This window comes from Phaenicophaeus curvirostris, chromosome 6 (assembly GCF_032191515.1).
Source record: "Phaenicophaeus curvirostris isolate KB17595 chromosome 6, BPBGC_Pcur_1.0, whole genome shotgun sequence".
Taxonomy (NCBI): domain Eukaryota; kingdom Metazoa; phylum Chordata; class Aves; order Cuculiformes; family Cuculidae; genus Phaenicophaeus; species Phaenicophaeus curvirostris.
In genome coordinates, this window is record NC_091397.1 from 49,567,315 (window position 1) to 49,580,495 (window position 13,181).

Below are 13,181 nucleotides of genomic sequence, written 5' to 3' on the forward strand. Positions count from 1 at the left end.
CTCTAATGCCTTCTCTGTTACTTCTAAGGGAAGTAATGTAATTACTTCTGTCTACAAGTGTTCTGTGGACACAGGCGAAGAGCCCCCCCTCAGCTGATGAAATTCTGAGAAACTTAGAAATTTAATTTGTTCACTGGCTTCAACATTTTTACAAGTTGTTCTACACCAAATTCCAGGAGCCAGCTGCCTCACATGCCTTCATCCAGGCAGGAGCCCCCTCCCAGACTGTGTACTCCCCATTTCTTCACTGCTGAGAACCAGCCTAACCTTTCTAAAAACATTTCAGCATCTCTTCTGCCCAAAAAATCACATCTCACTGAAGATGCCACCCTTCTACTTTGAGGATAACCACAAAGTAATTCTTCCAGTAAGGAAAGAAAGAGCATAAGTATTTTCTGTTATTTTACATACATTTGTATGCCTTCATATGGGATGAAGGCACAGAAGCACACAAACACTGCAGAAATCAATTAAATAAAACCAGACAAAATCAGACAATTTGTAGGGTCAAGAAAATTAAGAGAAAGATTAAAGGGAGAGCTCCTGGGTGATGAGTAGGTGGATTGGGGCTGGTGGACTGAGACTTGAAGGTACAAGTAAGGAAGAGACTTTGGGTGCTGGATTCCTTTTGTGATTGCACATTACTGAATAGCTCTTTGCCCACCTCTAATGACAGATCCGACCCCAAAAGTGCATTTTTTTCCTTCAAAGAGAAGAAACCCACTAGACCTCAAAATGCATTTGGAGCATCTGATGAGAAAGGAGCGGCATCAGGTCCAGAGACCTTGCAGCAGCAAGACCTCAGGAGAGCAGCTTTAATGACCTTAAGACCTCCTAACACTTTTTCGTTTTCCAAGTTTACCAAATGGGAACATATTTCTTATCACTTCACCGCTTTCTTACTGGGACTATAACTGTGGAGACTTCTGGGCAGCCAAAGTACTTTCACGGGCCCAAAAAAGACTAAAAAATTGATTACCAAGCAACATCCAGGGAGGAAAAATGCACGTCTTGCCCTAGTTTTCAGTGCTAATGCTCTTCCTATGTATACTTTGTGAGGTTTGTAAATTCTAGGCTGTCCCGTGTCAAATATCCTCAACACCTTTAGAAACCCACCGGCACACACACAGAGCACTTCACAACTGTGACAAAGGTTTGACAGAAACCTCATTTAAACTGCTTGCATTAGTGACTTTCCAATACTTGCACTAGTGATGGACTCCTTCTTTTAGGCTTTATCCTGATTATGAATGCTCCAGCCTTGTCTTGGATGACAAGGTAAAAATTCTTTGGTTACTGAATAAAAAGTGAAGTGGGGAGTATTTCCAGTACAATACTTCAGAGTACCTAGAATCATAGAAAAACCAGGTTGGAAGAGACCCACCGGATCATTGAGTCATAGAATCATAGAATCACCAGGTTGGAAGAGACCCACCGGATCATCGAGTCCAACCATTCCTATCAAACACTAAACCATGCCCCTGAGCACCTCGTCCACCCATCCCTTAAACACCTCCAGGGAAGGTGAATCAACCACCTCCCTGGGCAGCCTCTGCCAGTGCCCAATGACCCTTTCTGTGAAAAAATTTTTCCAAATGTCCAGCCTAAACCTCCCCTGGCGGAGTTTGAGGACATTCCCTCTCGTCCTGCCCCTGTCACTTGGGAGAAGAGGCCAGCACCCTCCTCTCCACAACCTCTTTCAGGTAGTTGTAGAGAGCAATGAGGTCTCCCCTCAGCCTCCGCTTCTCCAGGCTAAACAACCCCAGCTCTCAGCCGTTCCTCATAAGGCCTGTGCTCCAGCCCCTTCACCAGCTTTGTTGCTCTTCTCTGGACTCTCTCCAGAGCCTCAACATCCTTCTTGTGCTGAGGGGCCCAGAACTGAACACAGGATTCAAGGAGCGGTCTCACCAGTGCCGAGTACAGAGGGAGAATAACCTCCCTGGACCTGCTGGTCACGCCGTTTCTGATCCAAGCCAAGATGCCATTGGCCTTCTTGGCCACCTGGGCCACTGCTGGCTCATGTTCAGTCACTGTCAACCAACACCCCCAGGTCCTTCTCCTCCTTGTTGAGGAAAGTAAAACTGAGCATTTTTTGTGACTTTGGCTATATGCTTTAATTTACATTCCCATATAGTTTATAGCAACAATTCACAATTTTTACTCTAAGTAAATATAATTGCCTATTCTTAAAAATGAAAGATATTGCAATATGTTTTCATCAAGTTTGTATTAGTAACTACATATTAAAATGGCAAACATCCCTTCCAATAACATCCTGGCAGAGTTTGCTTCTTCTGCAAGTAATAAAAGCAGAGGAGAGCAAACCACGCTCCAAGATATTTGGCTGCAGCACCATGAGGCAACTGATGTGTTCCAAATGTCTGTCAGGTCACTTTGCAAAACCAGCCACCACTAATCAATAGTGAAATCTTTCTCTCCCTGGCTTAACTGTATTTCTGGTTTTGTTGAACAGAAGAAAATTGCCAATTAGTTGCACTCTGTCAGACCACGCGGCTGGGGAAACACACTGTCAACCTGACCAGTTCAGTTAAGAGTTAAAGACTGTGCAGTTCAATTACAACACTTCATCGATTACCAACTGTGCATGCAGGTTTTGCGAAATAAGCTGCAGCATCTTACTGTTGGTCTCCATAAGAAGCACGTCAGTATCTACTGGCTGTCTTGATTCTAAGCATCCAGCAGTCTTTTAAAAGCTCCAAACTCCGCTCTGCGTCTCCAGGATGTGAGCCTCTCTTTGCCATCATCACTCAGCACAGAAGGCACGTCCTTTTCTCTTACTACTCGTCTTTCTTTGCTTGATTCTGAGCTATTTGGAACAGAGATCCTATCTCTCTCTTTGTTTGGAAACTCTAAAGCAGTTTGTGCGTTGCAGTGGTATAATAAATAAAAAGTAATAAAAATGTTAGGAAAGTCTTTAGAAAAGTCCATGTTATTTTTACAATTACTCATGCTGTCACTATTTAAGAAACAATGCCAGGAAGATCTAAGACTTGAAGGGGACTTATAACAATTTTTGTGAGAACACAACATTGAAATTATGATGATACTGACAGCAAAGTGTTTTGCAAGGTGTATGGCTTCTCCTGCTGCTTTTTCAAGTGCTTCTAACAGATGTTCAATTTCAAGTGGTCTGCAGATACCAATAGGCTGATGGTTCTGCAGGAACTGGAGCAGCAGATGTGCCCTGCATTCTGTTTTGCTATTCCCTTTATGAATTGATATGTTACCCCGTGGGTTTATAGCTAGTTAATTTTGTAATGACATCACTATTTCTATACTTTTAATGATTCTCCCAGGAATTTAATTTCTCAAATAACAGAACTCTCGATCCTGGAATAGCTATGTAAAAGCACTATATAATAAGCAGATTTGTTTACATGATGTAGTTCTACTTCCCACTAAACGCCTTCACTGATAGCTTTTAGGTAATGCTGATATGCAGGTGAACTCTTCCAAAGACTGCAGGTTTACAGCACGGCCTCGTTTCAGGGCTCTAGACTTAATGTGTGCATCATTCTACCGAACTGTTATCCTTAAACAAGTTTCACTCAGTGGCTGGAAGGAATGAGGATAAGAAAGGAGTAAGGATAAACATAATGGTGATTTCCATTGGCTCTGCTGTAGCTCCTAAGTATTGCCCCTGTTAGATGCTGTGCTCCACGGTGGTGCAACTTTACTACTTGCCTGGTACTCAAATAAAATCACAATGCACAGGAAATTGCACTGCATTTTCCACTGATGGTGACCTGACTGTGACAGTGCTCCGGCTTTTGGCTCAGACGTTTTCAATCTTAAAAAGAGAGCCAGGTTTTTTCTCCCTCAAAAATGGTTGCAGAGGTTGTTAGAGGCCACAGGTTTTCCAAGCCCTTGGGGTGAATTTTGATAACGGCTGCAAGCTGTGCAGAGCAGGCAGCAGGAGACCATTCTTCTCCCCCAGAGTATTCGGTACTGTTAAAGAATGTCTGTCTTTCTGTTTTTAAATACAGGGAGGGAAAAGTGATGCCATTTCCTTCATAAAAACTTATTTTCTAGTATTTAAAAACAACTGGGTTGTAAAAAAGTGCTAGTGAGGTCACTAGGAAGCCTTGAAACATACCCTAAAAATTTTAACTTTGAGAAGTGAAAACTGCATAAGCATACAGTCCTCCACCCCAATATCTCAGAAATTATACTCCCATATCACTGCAAATATCGAAGTAAATCTTTAGTAAAAGCCAGCTCCTGAAAAGCAACTAAGCCTTATATTTTCAGAATGAACAATAGCTGCTTTTAGAAGCCCTTACCAATCTAGCTGAAAGATCAAGACTAATTTCTAAGAAGCAACAAGATAATTTTGGCAGTCATACAGAAGAGGATGATCTCCAGTCGTGACCACATGCAGTGTCTCCATAGCCCTCATGGGAGCTGTGCACCTGTGCTGGGGTCTGAATCCATCCCTATTAAAGTAAAAGGATGAGGAAAGTATTTCTGTGAATTTTCCACAGCAAAAAATTTTTGTGAATTTTCCTCCTTTTTTTTTCCTGAAAAAAAATGTTCCGACCTTATTTCTTGCAGATCAGATACAGTGAGTATGTGAGCCTTAGAGCAAGTCCCAGATTTAACCATATGAAACTCTGGAAAATCTAATGCTGAGGTTAAAACAAATTTGACTGGCATTCAGCACAGAAATATAGCACAAGAACAAGCTCCATCTGAATGTCCACATCCTATTTATTGTTTGCACATATTTGCTGACTTCCATCTAAATTTAAGCTATAAGCAAGAGTGCCGAGTTACAACAGGCAGCACACCAAACCCTTAAACTCAGCATTTCTCCTCCAAACACTCCCAGCCAAAACCTTCAGGCCCTCTCCCAAATGCTTTGAACTACAGGATGAAAACCATGCTTAAAATGTTTGTTCCTGTGGCGTAACTAAACTAGTTATACTGGTGAAGCTCATGCAGGCAAGCTGGAGTTCTCTGGGGGCTTTCCTGAAGAACAAGGACCATCATAAACCTACAGATTTAAGCCAAGGGTGCATTGCCTTGGTCCAGCCCTCTCCAGCACTAAGACACAGCCATACGGAGCCTTCCAGCACATCTCCAGCCCTCCCCCTCCTTCAAAATCTGAACTCTCATCAAAATACACACCTTGCTGCCCAAGCACTTTCCCCTACGGAGGCTACGAATGAACGAACACACGTACACAGGTGGCAGACATCGTGCACATTGCTCAGTGCGCGGCTTCTGGGTGCTCAGATACTTCCACCAGGAGCCCAGCAGCCCAACTTAGATGAGATCCACTATATTTAGGGGATGACTACTTTCTAAAAATGCATTATCTAGACAAAACACTTGAGTATCTCAGGGATGCAGGTTCTGGTTTTCCGAATATTTCTGATATTTACCCTGACATTTCCTCTGAGCGTGTGTGGTGTTTTGAAAGGAAAGGAGTTTTCTGTTGCTTAAGGACAGTCCCTTCCTGTTTGTTGGTTTATCCCAAACCTAAGTTTGCATGTGAATAAAACTGTTGCTTTAAGTCAGATTTCAAACATGTGTTTAAAGGAGAATCTAGCAATTTTATGAGATATAGTTACTTTCGTAGAGGGTGAGTTTGCCCTGGGGAATTTTCTCTGACTAGATTTATCACAAGTTTTTTGAACCAGATAATTTTGTTTGATAGCACATCTGGCAGCATCATAAAATCTTGACGTCCCAAGCTATTACACAGGAATTACTTTTGTAAATCATTTATGAATATTACTGATGTAGGCCTATTCTGGGCAGTAAGAAAGGAAATGGAGCACTGAAGGACAAAGGAAGGGAAAAAGGATTCCCTGCCCTTTTGGAGTTCATCAGATAGGATGGGTATTTGTCATTTTAAGTGGGAAACTTACTATCATTTATATAGCTGAAAAGTCCATGTAACACAATTTCTTCCCCATATACCCTGAATAGGCAAGAGGGGAAGAAATTCAAGCTCAGTAAAAATCATAAATCGATCTCTCTTGATGAAAATTTGCCCTACCTGAATCTTAAATAAGGCTTCCCAACTAAATGCTGCATAGTGCTAAAAACATGGCAAACAAACTAACAACCCAAGAAGTCTTACCACGGCTAGCACTGAGGCAAAAAAAAAAAAAGCATGTTTTAGCTGATGGACTAAAAAAAAAGGGTATCTACAAAAACATCACGGTGACATGCCTTTTGAACATGGCAACATAATTGAATGGAAGGTCTCCACATAACTAAAGTAACACGATTACGTTTTCTTAAAACTCTAGCTGCTAAATGCATGCCTTCAGACAGAAACCTGGCAAACAGCAAGCTTATATTCACTCTTAATACTATGAACTATCACAAGATTAACTATTTGGGAAGATTTCACCTACTAATTTGGATTGGAAACGGATCTGACCTGGGGAAAACCTTGGGTACTGCTACTCTGCCAAGCCAAAAGCCTGGCGTCCTATTCCTTTAAGATGATACACCGAGTTTCATTTTCAATGGATGAATTGATACGGAATACACCATCATCAGGCAGAGGGGTGACAGAGGGGTCACCCAGTAGGACAGGGCAGCAGGGGACTGGAACCAGCCCTTGGCTCTTCAATCCTGACGTCCTCAATACCAGGACCTACTGGGTGTTATTTTTGTTGGGCCAGAGCAAAGAAAAAGGTCATTCACAATACTCCACAGAAACATATTTCCAGCCTTAGGTAAGAAGGCATTTTGTTGGGGAATTTCCTTGCTTTGGGGCCCACAAGGAGCAATTCTCTGACAGCTCCTATTAAGACTTCCAAACACCAGGCTCCTTTGGTCTACAGCAGGTCTACAAGGGATGCACAGAGCCGTTATAGACCACATGCCAGAATTACACCACGCGCTCCTCATTGCCAGAGTAGACAGTTTCTACATTTGGCTTCCTCCCAGGAAACAAATTCCTGTCTATACACACCCAGAACTGATTTACTGCAGATGAACACACTACCCACTAAAATCTGAAGTGGACTGCATCTGCAGGGTAGAGCTACAGCAAGGGCCACCAGCTGCTCTGAGCTGAGAGGCACTGCTGCTTTTCTAGTATGTTGCAGTTCTGAAAAAAAAAAAAAAAGAACTTCTAACACACCTGAAAAAGTAATTTTAAATCTTTGATAGTTTGAGCTTAACTAGAATCAGGAAATGACAGTGTAACATAGTCTTATTAATGGAAGTATGGATGCTCTAAAGCTGCACAAGCAGCCCAACCAACAAAAAACACCACATGGTGGTTTCTAAGGTCATGAATGATATCTACCAGGTATCATCTGGACACTGCTCCTCAGACTTGCCAGCATAAGGCAACAATGGCTGTAACTAAGAAATCTGATATCCATATTTTGTTTATCTCCCTCTTTCTGAATACAAACACATGTTCTGTCTTTTCAACAAAGATGCACAACACATGCACCAAGTAGGTACAGAAGTCTTAAAAGTCATCTGTTAATTGCAGATACGTGTAAATGACCTCACAGCAAGCCTTCCCAGGGAGACAGAATTGGACTAAAAGGCAGCCAGCCACACTAAAATTAGAAGGCATGAAAAAGCTCAACAACATAGTCAAGAAAGGTTGATTCATATATTTTTCCCTAATTCAATACAACTATTAAAATATTATTTTAGACAATTCTGGAGTGCCAGAGAGTGCTGAGGATTGTTTTTCAGTCCATTACAGACAACACTTGCCTCAATAACTATACTGAGGGAAGAAAATCCATCATGTATTAACCATACTCCTACCTCCAACAGAAATATTCCCCATTTTGTGAAGTAAAGTGAGATGTGGGAGTCCTTGACCTTCTAAGTAATTAAGGGAAACAGAGACATTCTTGTTTTTATTAGAGAGACACTAAACTATTTGAAAATAATTTGAATAGCTGGAGAATTAGTGTATTTGCCTGTTCATGAGTAGTGCAGATAGTTTAGAGTTCTCTTGGGGGCAACACATCGTAATGAATATCTGCTATTCATATTTAATGCAATCTGCCAAAGAGTGCTTTTGGGAGGACTTTCTGTGTCAATATAATGATTAACAACAGAACTGGAAAAGTAAATGAATTCCTGCAACGGGTGGGGCTGGCAAAAATATCTTGCAGTACTACACCAGTAACACTGGATTTGACTGTACTCTTTTAATGATATCAGTGGAAAAATCCATTTCCTGGGGAAAAAAAAAAAAGAAAGCAATCTTTATGTTGAAGTTAAAGCGGTAAATAACCAGCAGTAATGGAAGGAAAACCAATTCCAGCAGAAAACAATGCTTAAAACAACAATATGCCTGGCCTGAGTATGTCTGAAAAGCCTTACGTGCATTACTGACTACTGAATACACTAATTAGTATTTACATAGCGCTACTCAGAAGCAAAGCCATAGTTAGTTCCTGTCTACGTCTTGCAGTTCCTCAGATGATCTTACTTTCCATACATTTTCTCACAGCTAAAAGATTTACATGAAACAGAATATAAAACCCTTTATTCTTTACAACGCGCTTTTAAAACACCCCAGACAGAAAAGTATGAAAAAACTTGGCTAAAATACAACAAAATGACCTTAGCACAGATTTTTCTTGTTGACATCCCCACAGCCCTCCAAGTAACACATTCAGATTTTCTTCTTTTTTTTTTAAGCTATCTGGATGAAGCTGATTTTTATTATTTCTTACAAATTTTATATAAACTCCAGGACAACAGGCTCACTGCTCTTCCCTGCCCCCTTAACAAGCTACTACAAATCCTTCATGCTTGCAGCAAATGAAGGCAGAATATCAACGATTCCAAAGGCTCACATCAGCAGCCTAAGGACCAAAACATTGTGGGGTGGATAGAATACAACTCGCATCGAATGCCAGGGGCTCCACATATCACCCCATTCAAGCAGGATGCCTGAAGCAGGATGTTCAACACAAGCAGAAAGGGAACAACTGCCAACTGAAGTGTTTTATTATTTAGTGGCTTCCATAGTGGCTACTATCCAGATCTTATTTTAATTTGATCTAGGATATACTCAGGGATTACTTTCACCACAGCATTAGCTCAGGTTAATGTTTTTCCACCCCATGCCACAGGCTCCAGCTCACACCAACAAACTTTGTTATGTAGTAGTCTTCGCCCATGTTAAACTATTTCTGTAAGACTCATTCTGGTGAAGTAACATTACAGAAGCCAGTCTTACAAAGAGGCTTCATCTTCCTTGCACTGAAATACAACTGCAACATCGCTGTGTGCCTTGTGGTTCCATCAGCTATAACACAAAGGCAGTACCTTCCTCATCAGTTTTAAACTCAGCAGGTATACTATGACGACCTGTACAGCTTTTAGGTATTTTCCTATCAAAATTTCAGATGGTGCTTCACTTGGCTGGGGTCTTCTGCAGTTTAGAGGGTTTTTTAAGACTGATTTTTATTAGTCTTTTTATAGAAATTAAAAGTTGTACTTACCTCCACAACAGATGCCTTATAAAGGCAGTAAACTTTTCTTAAGCTGGTAGTCTAACATTGCGATGGTTTCCTTACTGGTCTCTCCCAACACCATTACCAGCGTTAGGTCTCATGGTAAGATGGGCCCCTTCTTGCAGGACTAACGAAGAGCAATGCCACCCAGATACCAGTATCACTTGTGTGTGCCTGCACTACTACTCCTTGCCTGAATTGAAGATGCTTTTAGTTTAATAAGATGTTGCATAACCATCTTTACCCCTTTTTCTTCATTCCTCCCACAAAACATTTCACTAACATTTTGCAATTTTTCCCATTGCAAACACATTAGGCTCTGCAGGACTTTTGTTAAGTGTTCATTTCCCACAGCTGTTCCCAGCCCAGCAGAGAGCCGGACACTGTTGGTCTTGTACAGGCTGGCACACAACCCAAAAAGCTCAGGAATGCCTCCAGTTTGGCCTTCCCTTTCCCTTTCTAAATGAGCTAAGCAGTAATCTCCTGAAACAATCTTTGCTAATTTTTTCTTTTAAATATAGAAGCAACTCCTAATTACTAATGCCAATAAGGGAAGCCTGCACACCACTTGATCTCAGAAGTGAAAACATCTGCTCTGTGCTACACAGGGCAGTACAGTGGTAGGTAAATCAATTGGACTTGTAAAAGTAACGATCTTCTTGACCATGGTCTCATTCGGTGCTAATGCACAGTTCATGTATGCATAAAAGTGATCTTTTTTCATCTTCTGACCTCTTTTGCACTGTGACCAGCTATCTAATTATTAAGTATTTTGCACTATGTATCTCAGCATAAAAACAGAAGCCAAGTCACAGGTCATGGAAGCAACACCATTATTAACATCAATGAAACTAAATCACTCCATCCCACACTCTTATTGTAAGCCCCATTAATAAGTGTCAAATACTGTTGTCTGTTTAGCAGGGCTGGAAATACCCACCCCAACAGTAGATTAAGATAACTTAATGCAGCTTGATACAAGGTTATATGTCATCACGAGAAGTCTAAAGACAAGACAGAACAAAATCAAATAGGACAATAATATGAAAGCTTAAATGACTAACTTTGAACAAAAGCTGCTGAACTGCACTGTTTTAAAAAGATTAAAAAGAGATCTTTATAGCATTCCTGTTACGTAAAATCATTTCTATTGCGTTTTGCATGAACGGAAAGAATCTAGAATATAAATAATACAACAGAGCTAAGCATGTACAGAACAGTAGCTTGACCAGTGGAGAAAAGCACCTTGACAGAAATACCACTATGAAAATGCTGGGACTAGGGCTTAAAGATGCAAACCCAAAAATTCAGAAGTAGCCACTTATTTTGCACATCTAGAGAAATCCAAAATTTTCACTACTTTTTTTAAAGGCTGAATGCAAACTGTTTTATTGGTCTTTAATAACACATCTGCAACACAGCCTTAATTCCAAAGGAATGACCTGTGGAAAAAAAACCCTGCATAACTGAACATATACATTTGTTATTTATCAGTGTATGCTTCAAAGTTTCCATTAAGTAATAGTACTCCATTTCTTCAGCAGGTGAGTGTTCTTGCAATATGAGGAGATAAATTCAGTAAAGCATTCTGGTAATTAAGCAGGATAATTTCTGACAGGATTGGAAAGTTACTCACTTGTAGACCTTCTGGCTAAAATAATAAAAAAACCAAACAGGCTTGACCTGATTATACTTCTTCCTGCATGTGACTGCATGAAAAATGTCCACATTAACTGGGAAAAAAGAAATCACTTTAAAGACTGCCAACTTTTCAAACATGCCTATGTGAGACATGGAGCCAGAATCAGTATTAGGCAGCACAAAACCCAAAACGTTACTCTTCAGAAGTTTTTGCTTCACTGTGGTTTTGCATTCATGTTTGGAGCTCTAACTTCACGTGCTTCCCGCTGAAAGATGTACGATGGACACTGCTACAGCAAGTCTCTTTTTCCTTTAGTAGAAAGGGTTGGAGTTCTGCAGGTTTGCTCTTCAGTCAAGACCTTTTCATATTGAACAGCCATAGTAGCGTATTTAAACAATCACCTTCACCACAAACTGACCTGCAAAGCTGTACATAGTCTGTTTTTCTTCATTTGGGTAATAAATGCATCAGTCACCCACTGCAAAGACCTCTGGAGGTGTATCTTGTCTATAAGATACTACTTAAGGAGTTTATACTTGGGACAACTTTGTTAGGAATCACTTAAACATACATAAAATTAAGCCTAAGTAGGAAACGTGTGTTCTTCATGAAGTGATGAAAACAAACTTGCCCAGCTAATACACTCAGCAGTGGTGAAAATGTGAGAGGGGTCCCTGTGGAACCCAGCTGTAGGTGCAAGGGCTCCTTCTGCAGCCACAGGCAGCTCACAGGCAGCCATCCACTGGGCTGCTAGTCACAAGCTGCCCAAGAGGAAAGCAGCTACTCACAGAATAAAATCAAAGCATTATTAATTACTGCACAACTTGAGAGAATTCTGCACCAAGCAACCATAGCTGTTCATGAATACACAACGGCCAATTTTTCTTTAAACACAACTTCGGATTCTGCAGCTAACATGATAATGCAGGATATGCCAAAATCCATAGCAGGTTTTATCACCTCTGGTTTCCACGGCTTCAATATGTCATATAGTTGAATGTTTATTTTTATACGAACAAGATTAAGTGAAAATGGTATTTCAAAACAAATGCAGGCTCTTTGCCCAAGCAAAATACATCACAGATAAACAACTGCAATTATTCTTTAAATAATTTCAGAAAGAACACAATCAGTCTTTGTTAGAGGAAAACTGGTCAATAAAAACTATTAATACCAAGCACTTACTTGCAGGTGATGGGGTGCTGCATCCACTAGTTGGTGGGTGACTCTGGAGTCCACGGAGAGGAGGTAGCGACAGTCCACCGATGACTGGAGGAAAAAGCAATGGATATGGCGCTGCTGGATAGTGAGTCATATGTCCATTCACTGCTGGTACTGGACATGTGCGGCTGCTGGTTGTCATGTTAGCACCTCACAGGGTACAAATATTGTGTTGCATCACTCCAGGACAACAAACAGATACCTCAACTTGTGAGCAAAGTGGGCTGTCAAGCCTGCAGTTACTGCTTGAGCTGGACTGCGTGATGATAAAAAGGTAACTCACTAGATCAGGTCCATCCTGTATTTCATCACTCCTTCCTATTCCTCTCTTTTCCAGGACATTCTTGCTCTGCAGACCACTGACTGGAACTCTTCTTACTCTGGATCTCAGGGCACAGGTCAGTCGCTTATGGAAATATTTTTCTGGGAGGACAGCTGAGCTCTACAGGTGCATTCGGATATAGTCTGTGGGAAGAAAACAATCTATTGAATACAATACACATGTTTTTAGTATATATGCATAGAAAACTCTTTTATCCCTTTGCTACTTTTGTTACGTGATTACTTATTTATCCACGTCCTATCAGTTTGATGGTTACCTGGGGTAAAACTCTCACTTCACTGAAGCTAAGAGCAGAACACCCACTAACTTGATTTCACTGTCTGACATGTTACATGAAAAGCAATTTCTGGTCAGACAATCTTGTTTTGGAAGCTGCCAGTTTGCTGGGTTTTTTTTAAATTACCTGAAATATTGAGAAAAATCACCTTCTGAAAATTTTCCATGTACATGAAAGCTCTCAGTTTTCCCACAGAAGCTACAGAATGAA

The 13,181-nt window shown here is 40.8% G+C and overlaps 1 protein-coding gene across 1 annotated transcript in view; it reads right to left on the minus strand.

Annotated features, from left to right (window-relative positions):
• Positions 1-13,181, minus strand: part of RARB (retinoic acid receptor beta) — a 334,302-nt gene that overhangs the window by 185,452 nt on the left and 135,669 nt on the right. Inside the window, exon 3 of the mRNA XM_069860142.1 lies at positions 12,316-12,816. Within this exon, the coding sequence (XP_069716243.1) occupies positions 12,316-12,493 (178 nt within the window). The 5' untranslated portion in view covers positions 12,494-12,816. The remainder of the gene's footprint in view (positions 1-12,315; positions 12,817-13,181) is intronic.